This window comes from Silene latifolia, chromosome X, assembly GCF_048544455.1.
Source record: "Silene latifolia isolate original U9 population chromosome X, ASM4854445v1, whole genome shotgun sequence".
Lineage (NCBI taxonomy): Eukaryota > Viridiplantae > Streptophyta > Magnoliopsida > Caryophyllales > Caryophyllaceae > Silene > Silene latifolia.
The window spans coordinates 306,039,917-306,054,077 of NC_133537.1; the positions used below are offsets into that span (position 1 = coordinate 306,039,917).

General features: G+C 41.0%; 2 protein-coding genes across 2 annotated transcripts; both read right to left on the reverse strand.

Annotated features, from left to right (window-relative positions):
- Nucleotides 1-1,817: 1,817 nt before the first annotated feature.
- LOC141620451 (uncharacterized) lies at nucleotides 1,818-3,140 on the reverse strand. The gene has a single exon (XM_074437318.1). It carries the CDS (start codon nucleotides 3,138-3,140, stop codon nucleotides 1,818-1,820), a length of 1,323 nt encoding a protein of 440 aa, XP_074293419.1.
- A 111-nt stretch (nucleotides 3,141-3,251) lies between these two features.
- Nucleotides 3,252-4,271, reverse strand: LOC141620452 (uncharacterized). The gene has a single exon (XM_074437319.1). It carries the CDS (start codon nucleotides 4,269-4,271, stop codon nucleotides 3,252-3,254), a length of 1,020 nt encoding a protein of 339 aa, XP_074293420.1.
- Between the last annotated feature and the right edge of the window lie 9,890 nt (nucleotides 4,272-14,161).

Genomic DNA, 14,161 nt, shown 5'->3' on the forward strand with positions numbered 1-14,161 from the left:
GATTTGGGCCATTGAGCAAAGCTACCCTGTGCATCACCGACCATTGTGAATCCAGTCCATGGCCCAAATTTTCTTTTTTTATATTTTTTAACCTCTTAATAATATCAGACAAATCTGACCAACAATTTATCGGTTTCATCCTCACCTTTTTGGGAAGGGTGTCATATTACTCAAACCCCGTGTAATGTCCCGAATTCAGCAGTCAAGTTTATTAGTTATGAGTAGGCATCCAAGCATGTCTTGTGTCTTATAACTCTTGTACTTTGCTAAACACACAACAATGAGATTTGGTGCTTGCTGCTTCAATTATTATATCACACTATTTCTTAAGATCATTATTTTGAAACTACTGATGGCGTTTTTACATTATGCAGGGGAATTCTCTGGCTTTATCAGCAGCAATCTGGAAATGATACAAGTAACACAGTTTCTATTGCAAATAGTTGCAAGGAAAAATACAAAACACAAGAGTACAAAGTAAGAGCAGTATCAACCAGAATGTTGTGGGTAATGATGTTTTATATACCAGACTAAAGAAGTAGTTGAGATTTCAAATCTGAGTTTTCATGCAGATTGAGAGCTTTGTGAAGATATATCCGGGTGTTTCCCATGGATGGAGTGTCAGATATGATGTGGAAAATGATTATGCTGTAAAAAGTGCTGAAGAGTCTCATTCAGCTATGTTAATCTGGTTTTTTAAGCATATCAAGTGAAAGTTGTGAGTCTTGTGACAGTCTCATTGCAATAAGCCGATCCTGACAGACACATTGCATATGATTTTAGCCTGAATATTGTGGATAGGGCTATGATTCTATGAACAAGCCAAATATTGGTATGAGTTATCAAACAATAAAATCCAATAAGGATGCTCATTATCGTGAAAAGAAAAATAAAGAATGCTTATGAGTTATCAAACAATGACATCCAATAAATAAGTTTGCTATGTGGCTGTCACTGTATGACATCCAATAAATAATGAACATCTAATCTTTTAAAAAGAAAAACAACTATTTGGGTTATCAAACCATATTCCCTCATCACGATCTTCACGCAAATAAGTTTCATCACGTCTTACTTGCACATTTTGATAGTTTGTAGAAATAGGAGAAGGTTCATCAAGTTGGTCGTACTCTTCTTCATCAACAACACCATCCACCCCGAGAATGCGCCTTTTACCATAAAGGACAACTGAACGGTTATTTTCCAAAGGATCTTTAATAAATAAAACTTGTTTCGCTTGAGATGCAAGTATAAAAGGATCATCAATATGTCCAATAACATTGAAATCAACCAAAATAAATCCCATCTCGTCAACCTTGATGCCTTTTTCACAAGCAGCCCATTTACATCGAAATAAGGGCACCGAAAAATCCACATAATCAAGCTCCCATATATCAAAAATTACCCCGTAATACGATCGTGTTATATCCACCGGTTGCTTACCCCTTCCAACATATTCTACAGATGATGCAACAATAGTAACTCCGCTATTCTGCATTGTACTTTTCTGATCTTGGCGACTTGTATAAAAGCAGAACCCATTGATATCATATCCTTCATAAGAAAATATGGGAGTCTTTGGTCCATTTGCTAACCATCTCAAATTGTCACTTATCTCGTGTGTTTTCTTTGATAACTCCGTCATGACCTTTTCTTTAAACCACTCTGCAAAACATCGATTGTGTTCACTTATTAACCAAGCTTCATGTTTATTTGGATACTGTCTTTTCAATATGGCAATGTGATTCTCTAAATATGGATGAACCTCCGTCATGTGTTGCAAAACATACATATGTGCCTTGTCAAATAAAGCACGCTCAACGGTAATGACCTTTGTTTCCAATCCCTTCAAGCCTTCCTTCATGCCGAGATGTAGGAAGTCCAAGAGGTTCCACAATATTCAAATAATCTTGGCAAAATCCAAGTGTCTCAGAAGCAATCGTTGCTTCAATAATGATGCCTTCAGGACGATACCGATTCTTCATTCGTCTCTTATAGGTTCCCATCTCTCGCTCCATCGCCCACATGCTTCTCTGAAATACCGGTCCACAAAGTTTTATCTCTCTCACTAGGTGAACAATTAAGTGAACCATAATGTCAATGAAACTAATTGGAAAGTACATTTCAAGCTCACAAAGTACCACAACAACATCAGCTTGTAAATCATCCAAAGAATCTGGATCAATGTCTTTCGCGTTTATTGCACTAAAGAATTTACAAAGCTTTGTAATGACTTGTCTGACATGCTTAGGCAAAACAGATCGGATAGCTATAGGCAACAGCTGGGTTAACAAAACATGGCAATCATGAGATTTCAATCCCACTAACTTCAAATCCTTCATAGAAACAAGGCTACTTATGTTGGAGGAATATCCATGCGGCACCTTCACTCCCTTTAAAGATTCACACACCACCTTCTTCTCATTTTTGGACAATGTCGTGCAAGTTGGGGGTAAGTAGGTACGCTTCCCCTTCTGAATTGGATTTACCTCGGAACGACCCCTGGCAACCATGTCAAGTCTCGCTTTCACACCATCTTTAGTTTTATTAGGCATATTCAACAAAGTCCCAATAATACTATCAAATACGTTTTTTTCTACGTGCATGACGTTAATACAATGCCTAACCGACAAATGTTCCCAATAAGGTAGGTCCCAAAAGATGGACTTCTTTGTGTGATATACACCATTTGGTGGAGGTTTGTACGGTTTTCCAAAATCTGTACTGATGTTTCTAACCCGTGCGTGATACTCTTTTCCACTTAGAACTAAAGGGGCTGACCGGTGTTTAGTTTTACCATAGAATGCCTTCTTCCTCTTACGATATTGATGGCCCGGGTCAAGCCCTCGACGATGACACATGTACACATATTTCCCAGAGTGCTCCAACCATTCGGCCTCTGTGTCATCACCACATACAGGACACCCCTTATAGGTTTTCAGCCTATAACCCGAGAGGTTACCATACGCAGGGAAGTCATTGATAGTGCAGTACAACATAGCACGCATTTGAAATTTTGAACCGCTAGCTGCATCAAACACCTTCACTCCAACATTCCACAACATTTTCAAATCCTCTACCAGTGGCTCTAGATACACGTCAATGTCATTACCCGGTTGTTTAGGACCTGATATTAACATGGTCAATAAAATGTATTTGCTCTTTGTAGTAAGCCAAGGAGGGAGATTGTAAATTATCAACATTACTGGCCAAGTACTATGTTGGGTACTTTGAGTTCCGAAGGGATTAATTCAGTTCATGCAAAGCCCTAATCTTAAATTTCTAGGTTCACTACCAAATTCCGGGAAATCTCTATCGATTGTTCTCCACTGAGGAGCATCAGCGACATGTCGTAACTTGCCATCTATCCTCCTCCCTTTGTCATGCCATAACATATACTCTGCATCCTTCGGATTTGCAAACAAACGCTTAAACGATGGTGTTATTGATAAATACCATAAGGTCTTGGCCGGACCCCCTTTTGTACGACCTTCTTTAAGCTTATACCTCGACTTCTTGCATCGTGGGCACTCATCTAAGTCACTATAGTCTTTACGGTACAAAATGCAGTCACTCGGGCACGCATGGATTTTTTGATAATTTGTAGCGAGGGAACACATCACTTTCTTACATCGATAAGTGTTAGTGGGAAGCTCATTACCTTTCGGCAACATATCGGACAAGAGTTTCAATAAAGCAGTAAAACTCTTATCGCTCCACCCGTTCCCAGATTTTAAGGTGTACAACTTCAACACCGCTGATAGACGGGTAAATTTAGAGCAACCCGGAAATAACGGCTTCTTTGAATCACTAACAAGCATTTGAAAAATTTCCGGACAATCAAAAAAATCTTTTTCAAGATCATCCATCATCTGATCGACATTATCAGCCTCTATATTACAATCCTTATCATCACTCTGCTCATTAACCTCATTGTTATTGCAATCCTCTCCAGTTACCTCAAAATCAACCATAATATTATCAACTTGTTTCTGAACATTTACCACATTAGGACAATTAGGAATGTCATTATCTTTCTCTCCGTGCCATATCCACACAGTATAATTTGGTTTAAATCCCTTTAATATCAAATGATCGCGCATTTCACTTCCAGAATTCACCTTCTTTCGATTCTTACATGCGCTACACGGGCACATGAGTTGTTCATCATCCCCGTGTCGTCTTTGATGTTCAACAGCTTGAGTAATAAATTCATTGAGCCTTTTAAGATATTCAAAATCACGTTTTCCATACATCCAACTTCGATCCATGCTATAATTAATTCAAACATAAATATTGTGAAATTAGTAACAATTATTTAATAGTGTAGGAGTTTCTTTATATGAAGAAAATAAATTCAATGTCTTCTTTTTATTTAATAGTAGGAGTAGAGGAAGTTAAAGCAAACATGAAAGGAAACAGCTGCTTAATAACAGCAGTCAAAGCAAGAGAATTTTAAAAAAAAAAAGTGAAAAGAACCAGCAGCATAATTACAAGGTAGAGGAGAAGAGAATTAAAAAAAATGGGAAAACAGAGCAGAAGAGAAAAAAGAAAAAGAAGAGAAAAACATAGAAGGAAAGATAATAAAATAGAGAAGGTGAGAAGCAGAGATGGAAATGGAAGAGAAGCAGAGGTTGAAGAGGAGTAACTTGCAGTAGAAAGTTAAAAGAAGTAAACGACTGATTGGGTTGTAAAAAATTAGGGTGAAAAGAGTGTTATTTTGTAATAAAATAAAACTTCAGATTTCTGTCCCTCTGCATCATCTTGTACAATGGCAGGCAAAAGCAACTGGGAAAACTAGACTGCAGCGTAATCTAGTATTGCCAGCCATGTGGCTGCTATATACTCTATTTGGCAAGAAAGGAACTATGCTAGAATACATAGTAGAGTTTGCAGACCTGAGATCATTGTCCATAAATGCATTCAGGAAGTGAAAACAAGGTTCTGGGGAAGGAATACTAAAAATCCTATGCCTAAAGAGTTAGCATGGCTTCAAAATTTTAACGGAGTATTCTCTTGTAATTAGTTAGTCAGTAGATGATGACTGAAATGTAATTTTGTGCCACTGAATCCGTCCCAGCCTCTGCTCATAGCAGTTCTTGAAGAGGTAAACTTGAATTCTCTGAGAATTTACTAGTTCAATTATCACACGTTGCTCAGAATTGCAAAATTACTAGTAGACGTAGTACGCTTACACAGACTCTATTGCAGGAAAATGTGTCTCAGAATGCATTGATTGAGGACAATTATACCATGAGTGACACTATCAGACCATCACCTTAGTATTATTTAGGTATGGGGTGAGTCTTACTGACCAATGCTGCATCTATAATGCAGGAACAGAAACTACAGTTCATTTGTTTCAAGAATGCAATTATACTAAACTGGCTATTCAGAGTGTGGGCTCCAACCTGCATATACCTATACCTAATGTGAATGGTCTGATATGGACTAGGAGGAGGAAGTGGCCTGCCTTAATGAAAAATGTAGTTACTATGGCTCTTATGGCAGGGTACTATACTATCTGATTTAGCAGCAACGAAACTTGGCCAGACTTGAAGGATTACTGCAGAGGCCTGAATGTTTGATAGCTCAGGTGAAGCCCTAATAATCGCCATTTACTTTGCTTCAGTGTAAGCCCTAATAATCTTGTCCAATCATGATTTTGGCGATTATTTAACCGTAGAGAATTGTGATCGTTGCGCTAAACTAGTAATGTATTCTGTATTAATGAACCCGGCTAGAACAGGGGATGTTACTGCTACTTACCAGCCTATATTTCAACTCTAAAACGTAATAAACCCATCCTAGATTCATACCCTTTGAACCCTTTAACAACCTCGATCAACACACTACAAGTCGGCACAAAATAAGCCCCAAAAACGACTAATACTGAAACGAACAAGGGGCAGCAAATACCCGACTTTAAACTCGATATTTTACCAACCTAAAACAAGTATTCCAATTATACTAATGGAGATGCTACTTTGTATAATTCAATAATTCATAATTCAATAACACAACAATACAATAACAATTAATTTGATGATAGTGATAATTTTTAAATGAAGATACTGTAAATTGCAATTAAATATGGTCAAAAGTACCTTTGAAGTTGTTGCGGATGAAGGCCGGTGGCTTTGTATCGTTGCTTCTGCGGTGTAGATGGAAACAACCGGTAGTATAAAGAGGATGCGAGTTCGAAAAATAGGGTTCCCGGCGTTAAATTGGAATTGATGATTGAATTGAGTCCAAGAATAGTCCGTGTAAACGGAAGCAATAAGTTTTGACGAACTTAATCAATACTATGTCATAGGGCGGCGTGAGGAAAGCAAGTTTTCGATTTGTCGGAGTTGAATTGTGAGGGGCGAGGTTTTGGCGGTGAAATGAAGTAGACGAAGAACCAGCGGTATATTTTGGCGGTTGATTGAATGAACCAGCGCTAAGGGTTTTAGAGTTTTTAATTTTTTTTTTAATTTTTCTATTAAAGTTGGTTTTAATTAGAAACCGGCACAAAAACATACCATGACGGTTTTTAGCCCAAAAAATTATAACTTTGTATTTACTTTTAGCGTCATTCTTAACGTCGGTTGTTAATAGAATCGCTACTATTGAACTATGGTGGCGTTTCCTATTTAGAACCGCCATAAAAAACTTATATTATCACGACGCTTCTTACTTTAACCGCCACTATAGACCTCCTATATACAAAAATATTTCCGTCCCGCAAAATTATTGGGCTTTTTGCGTCGTTTCTATTAGAACCGCCATGATAACTGCGTCGTGATAGGGGTTTTTTCTACTAGTGGGTTATGGGCCCGGACAAGGAACCCGACCGTGACCGTAATATCAATTAATGCATTTCAACCAAGACCTCATTCGAGTCTCACCTTCTAGGGATCATAAAGACACAAGTGTCCTAGTTTTCCCCAGCGGAGTCGCCAATCTGTGGACATGGCCCACCTACACGCCAAGCCGATCTATTGGACGTATAGCGGGCTTTTGAAAGCCACGCTCGGCGGCGTAAGAATGCTTTCGAACGGATCGTTTTAGATCGGTCGGTTTCGTCTCGGCAAGGATCTCGAAACAATGCAAAAGATGTTCGGAGTCGCCACCAAGCATTTGTGGGATGCTTGGAACCCGTTCGAATCCACTTTATACCTCGGTCAAACGAAGCACAAAGCAGGGTTTGACATAGGTACTAAAGATTAGGAATCGTCCCTCTTTAGCATCCTATCTCTAGAATGACTCTCGTACGCCCTGGATAAGGTCGTCCACTGTACAAAGTTTATGAGTAAGAGGTGAAGGTACGTATTGGGAAGCCCTTTAATCAGACACCCAATCCCGCCCGCGGTAGCGGCCTCTACTGATTGATCTTGGTTGGTTAAATACAAAAAATGATAAAACGGGTAAATGCATGAATGCGCATCCAATAGTTTGAACCTAACATGTGAGCTTTCTATGTCGGTTGATTTAATCCAAATATCAAGTATAAGATGTCAAGTTGGATTTATGGTTGATTTGCATGCAAGACGGAAATTAAACATCCATTTACAGAGTTAGGTTTATGGTGCATAACGTGATCCATTTGTCTTACTAAGGCATTTTGCAAATATGATGTTTGAATGAGCAAATTCGTCGTCTGATCTGTCCTGTATTCGGGTTAGCCGAAGTTGGGATCGTCCTAGATGAATGCTGGAAGGGAAACAAACCCTGCATCAGGCAGCCATAAGAGGCGCGAGCCTATTGGCGATGCAAAAGGGTCTCCCCTGGTTTGGAAATAGGAAAAATAAATGGCCTGTTTAGGCGCGGGTCAGCACACGATGGAAGACGTGTTCCAACCATTTCAAAAAGCTTATGAAACGTTTTGAAGAACGGGTGTTTGAACCCGTTTTGGTTTGAAAAGGCCGTTTAGGCCGCTTTTGTATTGATTTGAAGAACGAGACTTGAATAATCGTCATTGTTTTGACAATATTCGATGTCGGGTTCGATTTTGCAAGCTTGACATGAACAGTTTTGAAAATAATTATGAACTAGTTGTTTTAAATTCATTTATTTGTAATTAGTCAATATTCATCATCGTACTCGAGTTAAAATCCGACATGGTATATGGAACCAAGGATGACTTTGTGTTGGTGACTAATACTTTGCTTTGAAAATGTAAAGAAATGATGAAAGGCTTTAAAATACCCTTCAAAATGTAAATAAATGAAATAAAAGGTTTTAAAATACCCTTTATAATGTAATTAACCAAATATTATCACCGAAACACGGATTAAACCGTCATGGTATTAAGAACCAAGGGTGAAAAATGTTTTATGGTTAAAAACATGTCATAAAAAATGAAAGATTTGAAAATACATGAAATGGTAAAAAAAAACGATTACGAATATGAAACAAAAATGAAGGAGATGAAGAGACCAAACACGGTTTGGATTTGAGGTTTGGCAGGCTGCTTTAGGCGCGAGCCTGTGTGCTATGTAAGTATCCTCTGCTTCAACCAAAAATCCGGTTTTGGCTCATTCTTCCCATGTTTTGGAGCATATTATGCATGATTTAGCATGTTATAGTCATGAAACAAATGAAAACATGATAAAAGAAGATTTTTACACCCTCATACTTACATGCTAGGCTTGTGGCGAGAAATCGACGAAAGTGTATCAACTTGTTTGGTCGGAAAACTCGGTTTAAAACCGTTTTAGTAAGTAAAAAGAGTGTTTTGTTAAGTTTAGTGATGGTGTAGTGGTCGAGATGGTCGGTCAAGTGATTTAATGCACGATGACGGTACCAAACAATGTGTAAGGCTTGTGTTTACGATTGGTAGGTCGTAAACACGTGTCGGGTTGTGACTTGAGAAGTCGAGTCTAGAATTTTAAGGGGAAAAGAGGGGGCGGACATTCGCGTAACTCTCAAATGGTGGCATTTGAGGGGTATTTAAAGGAGAATGAGTGGTTGTGTGAGTTTTGAGCGACGTGGCCGCATGGGCTGCTCAAAGAGGCGCGAGCCACGTCGCACGTCTTCGAGGTGTCTTGTCACTATCACACGAATGCAATCATGATTTGTTCTATCCTAGGATTTGGATGAACATGTTTGGTACTTGACTATGTAAGATTATGTGAAATCTTAACATAGAAGCATTTGAATGGTTTGTTTTTTGTCTTTGACTCGGTTTGACTCGTTGTTGGAGTCGGGATTTGAATTTTGAGTCAGTTTTTGGTCCAGTGTCGATTGTGACTCTAGTTAGTGTCATTGCGACCTCGTCGTCATTTATTAAACACTCCAGGTACTTTTGAAAAGTTTTGAAATGTTTTATTGTCGAAATCGTTTTAAGTTTTCCAACGTATAGTTGTACACAAACTGTCGATCACACGCTGCGATTCCTAAGCATGTTGTAGTTCGATAATCATCGGGTGTTTGTTGGAATCTCAACAGATCTTGGGTATCTACACCTTGATGTAAACGAAAAGCGAAGGCAATAAAGACTAAAATAAACCGACATTATGTACTGCTTTTGTAATACCCACGATGTTTAAGACCCTGTTGACCGACCCTTTGACCAGGAAAGACCTTAGGAAGAGATAGGTGAGAGACTAGGCTAGGTTAGGTACCTTACAAGAGTGTTTACTCAACCTAGCATGGACTACTCGACCGAGTATTATGTATACTCGACCGAGTAGAGCCTACTCGGCCGAGTATGTGAGTACTCAACCGAGTATGGCTGTTGTTGACGCGTTGATATAAAAACGCAAGTTCGCAAGATTTATTTCATTTCCCATTTTTCGACAGGTCCTCTTCCCCTAACCCTAGCCTACCTCTCTCTCATAAATCACCCCTACCTCCATACACTCTCATATATGTAGCCTACATCTCAACCATGGGAAAAACGGGGTTTGCATAGGAAGGATGTGTGCGTGGTCGTCGTCCGTGTCACCGTCGGTCCACGTCATTAGGTAAGTCGCTGTTTTGTGGTTTCCTTCAGTAGATTGTTGGAAGTAGTGTATAATAGGATGTGGTCATCTTTGTAGGATTCATCTCGGAGTCTTGCTTGGCTGTGTGTGTGGATGCATTTTCATGGGTGGCGTTAAGGTAGGGTTTCCCTACTCAGTTACTGTTAATTAATTTAAGATGTGATTGTATTGTGTATGCCTGTTTCTGCTGATCATCAGAGTATTGGTGTTGTGGTGGTGGTTGTGATGTTGTTATGTTGGTTGTGGTGGAGTCACTTGCGGGAGTGGCTTCACGCCCTAGTTCGCCCTCCATGAAACCCGTCACGGGAGGGGATGTGCACATTAAGGGACAGGGTTATCGCTCGTTGATGAGCGGGATTTTGGTGGGGATTGGCTGCGGTCCCCCTCTGGCGGCGTGGGCTACTTGTTGCGATGGGTAATCTGGCAGGACTACACACTTCGGTGTGTAGTCGGTTACTGTGTGAGATCGGGAGACCCGAGTTGGTGGATGATTAGTTGGTTACTTATAATATCTGTTTTATCTTGATTATGCAGTACTGACTCCGTGTTATGTTTTCAAAACTATGGTGATCCATTCGGGGATGGTGAGTAGTTGGCTTAGCAGGTAGAGTTGGTCTGTCGCTGCTGGGCATGGAGGAAATCGAGTCATCACGCTACCGGTCTAGATATGCAGAGGCATGAGTCTATAGTAGTCTATTCGATCACTTGTAATCAGTTTTGTATTTGGTTGTAAAGAGTTACAGTAATATAATATAACCGTTTTTTTATTGTCCATTGGATCTACTACCTCGGGTAACCGAGATGGTAACACCTTCATACACTGGGATGGCCTTGGTAAGGCATCCTGGTGTGCGGGGGTTTTACAAAGTGGTATCAGAGCCTAAGATTTTGGAACCTGAACCAATGAACCAAATGAATATAGGGTGTCAATTTAAAATGAACCTGGTGTATGTGTGTTGGGAGCCCCAGCCGATGCTAGATTTTGGGTGAGTAGGCGCCCTCATTTCAAAATCACGGCCCCATCGTGCTTAAGCCAGTCACGGGGAAAGGGTAGCTGATAGGAGTTGTTGCGTGAGGATTGTTGTCGTGTGTATCTGTGAACTAAGAAATGTGCATCGATGTGAGTCTTGAATGTAGAGACTATGGTATAGGAAAAGTCTTGAATTGGATGGAAGGGTTGCTGAAATGTGACCAGAAATTGTGAGTAATGAAATGCGAAATTCTGTTGTGTATGGCAAGGTTAAGTTGAATGACCTGTTTAATAATGGTTGCATCATACGATGGTTAATGTTTCACGAACGTCTTGCTTAATGTGAGTATAAGATGAATTGTGGAATGTGTAATGTTGTGGTTGTATAGATTAATCCTTGCAAGTGGAGTGACTAGTTGGTATTTGCGTACGAGTTGTGAGGTAATCGTTGTAGTAGTGAAGTATGGAATGTAGGTGGAAACGTTGACTGAATTGGTAATGGATATGTAAGCTCTAACGGTGACGAGCCCGATTGCATGGAACTCCGAACAATGTTACTTGTTTTGCAGGTGCATTAAATTCGAAATTTCATTCCTGCTTTTGACACTCGACCGAGTAAAGACGCATACTCGACCGAGTAGTCCACACTCGGCCGAGTATACTAGCACGCGACCGAGTGTCCATTATTGTCAGATTAGAATCGCTACTGTTCTCGAAAACTCGACCGAGTATTCAGAATACTCGACCGAGTAGTCCATACTCGGCCGAGTAAGCCCAATACTCGACCGAGTGCGGTTTTATCGAGACTCAACCGGGTTATTCAAAAAGCCCTATATCCCTTCTTCTTTTCTCATTTCTGCCTCCAACACTTTCTTCTTCTTTCCTCTAAATCTCCATATCACTTATCTCTCAAGCCCTTGGGTGATTTCTTGGTGGTTATTTGCTCTTTGCTTGCCAAAATTTATTTCAAGGTATGGTTTTAAATCAATTTCTTCCTTTATTATTTAAGTTGTGGTATGTTTTTGTTCAAACTTCGAATCCCCATCATGTGTAATTGAAATCAAGTTTTTCTTCTAATTCTTTGGATTTAATTGCTTATAAACCTCGTCTATGCCGGCACTAGAGCAATTTCATGGCTTAAATCGCTTCTTGAATTTTCTAGGGTTTGACTCAAGTCGGAAAATTTCAGTCTTTTGCTTGTTTTAACATGCTATTTCAAAGCCCCTTGATGTTGAGAATGATGTCTTTGAGTAAAATACTTGGTGTTTTGGTGAGAAAAGTTCGTCTTAAAAAGTTCGTCTCAAAATTGTATACAATCAGAAAAACAGTCCATCCATGGCAAAACTTCTGTGTAAGTGTCTTTGTTAAAACCTATCTTTTTGCAGTATGCCGAAAACCAGAGGCGCATTAAACAAGAGGACTTGTGCCAATGCCCAATTTGAGATGGTTCAGTCTAGTCAAGAACCCGTTGTTCCACCGGTGGAAGACTATCCATCGATAATCTTTTCTGATTTCAAGCAGCGTAAGGCCTTCATAGCCTTAATGAGTCGTCCTTTCCGACCTACTCGGTGTGTAAACCCCGAGATTTTAGAGACCTTGGGGGATTAAAGGAGACATAACCCATATCTTTGAGACCTTGGGAATGGAGGGGTTGTATCACATGAGGAAGAAGTCCTACCCTCACTTGACCTTAGAGTTTTTGAGCTCGTTCGTTTATGATACGAAGGAGAAAACCGTCTCCTTCTGCCTCATGAACGAGGACCATGAGTTGACCTTGGACGAGTTTGCTAGCCACCTGGGCCTAGAGGCTGAGGGGACGGGGTATCTTAGCGATGTGGCTAAGAATAGTGGTGCACCTCTTTATCTTCCTTACTTGACTGGCCGACCTACCCCTAGTGCTAGTGCTATGCTGATTAATGATGTTCAGCACGTGTCCCTCCGTATGTTCCTGAGGATGATGACCTGTCTGTTGTACTCGAGAGATGATGTGAGCAAGCTTAATTCTCATGAGGTTATGTTGTTGATGTCTTACCTGAACCTGCACCGTAGGAAGCCTTTTTACTACAGTGCTCCGGTGGTGGTTTGCTCTAGTTTAGAGCACATGGCACGGTCTCCGAACCGTCACATTGCTTGCGGGGCCATAGTGACCCGCCTAGCTCAGCGCCTGATTGATTTTGAGGGCCCACCTCCCTCGAGGGATGAGTATGTTGAGACTGTGCCTACCATGAACGCCAAGTATTGGTGTTAGGACAGATGGTTGAGGAAGATGGTTGATGGGTCTTATGCCTGGAGAGTGAGAGGATCGATGTGGATGGTACTTCCCGACCCTCCCCATTTTCCCGTCGTTGACCACTTAGTTGAGTGGGACCCTGTAGGTATTGTGCCTAGACCTGAGCCCCAGTCCTACTTGATTGATCCCACCGTTCTTTTGGACCTACCTGAGCCTACCTCAGTGCCTGAGGGACAACAGGCACCTCTCCCACCTCGTGAGCGTCGTAGGGTCAGGCAGTCTAGGGCGGACCCGATCGAGACTGAGCCCTCTTACTCCGCCCCTGACTTCTACCCTCAGCCGTACTGGCCCTACCCCACAGTGCATGACCCTATGATGCAGGTGAGTAACTTGACTGAGCGGATCTCCACCACCTTGATGCTCCGCAATATGCATGAGATGACCCAAAATCAAGGTATAGGGATTGAGCTGGCCCAGCCTGTTTGGTGGAGAGGACCTGGAGTGGACACGGGAGTCTTCCATAGCTATGGAATTAATCCCGGCTTTTGGAGGCCACCAGAGGAGACTGAGTTTGGCTGCCTCGCGGGACCGTGGGGAGCCAACTACGGTAGTCAGCTAGGAGGGGGAGACTACTCAGCAGCAGGTTATCCGGGAGCTAGTACCTCGGGAGCAGGAGCATCAGGTGCAGGCGGTGATGATGACATGGAGGAGGGTCCTGGCTTTTGATCTTTTCATTGTATTTTCTCGACTTGTTTCGATGGTGGTGGATACTTATCTTTTGGATTGAACTTTTACTTTTGGATGACTGTACCTGGCCTTAAGGCCATTACTTGTTTTAGCTTACTTTGGGTATGATGGATTAGTTTTGGACATGCAGTTTGGTATGGATTTGTGACTTTTGCAGGTTAGCTCGAGGGTGAAATTGATTTCACTACGAAATTTGCTCTCTGCCCGTTAAAACTCGACCGAGTATACAGCATACTCGACCGAGTA

Bases quoted from the DNA above. Each gene is read 5' to 3' on its own strand.
- LOC141620452 (XM_074437319.1), bottom strand. From the start codon at position 4,271: ATGGATCGAAGTTGGATGTATGGAAAACGTGATTTTGAATATCTTAAA.
- LOC141620451 (XM_074437318.1), bottom strand. From the start codon at position 3,140: ATGTTAATATCAGGTCCTAAACAACCGGGTAATGACATTGACGTGTAT.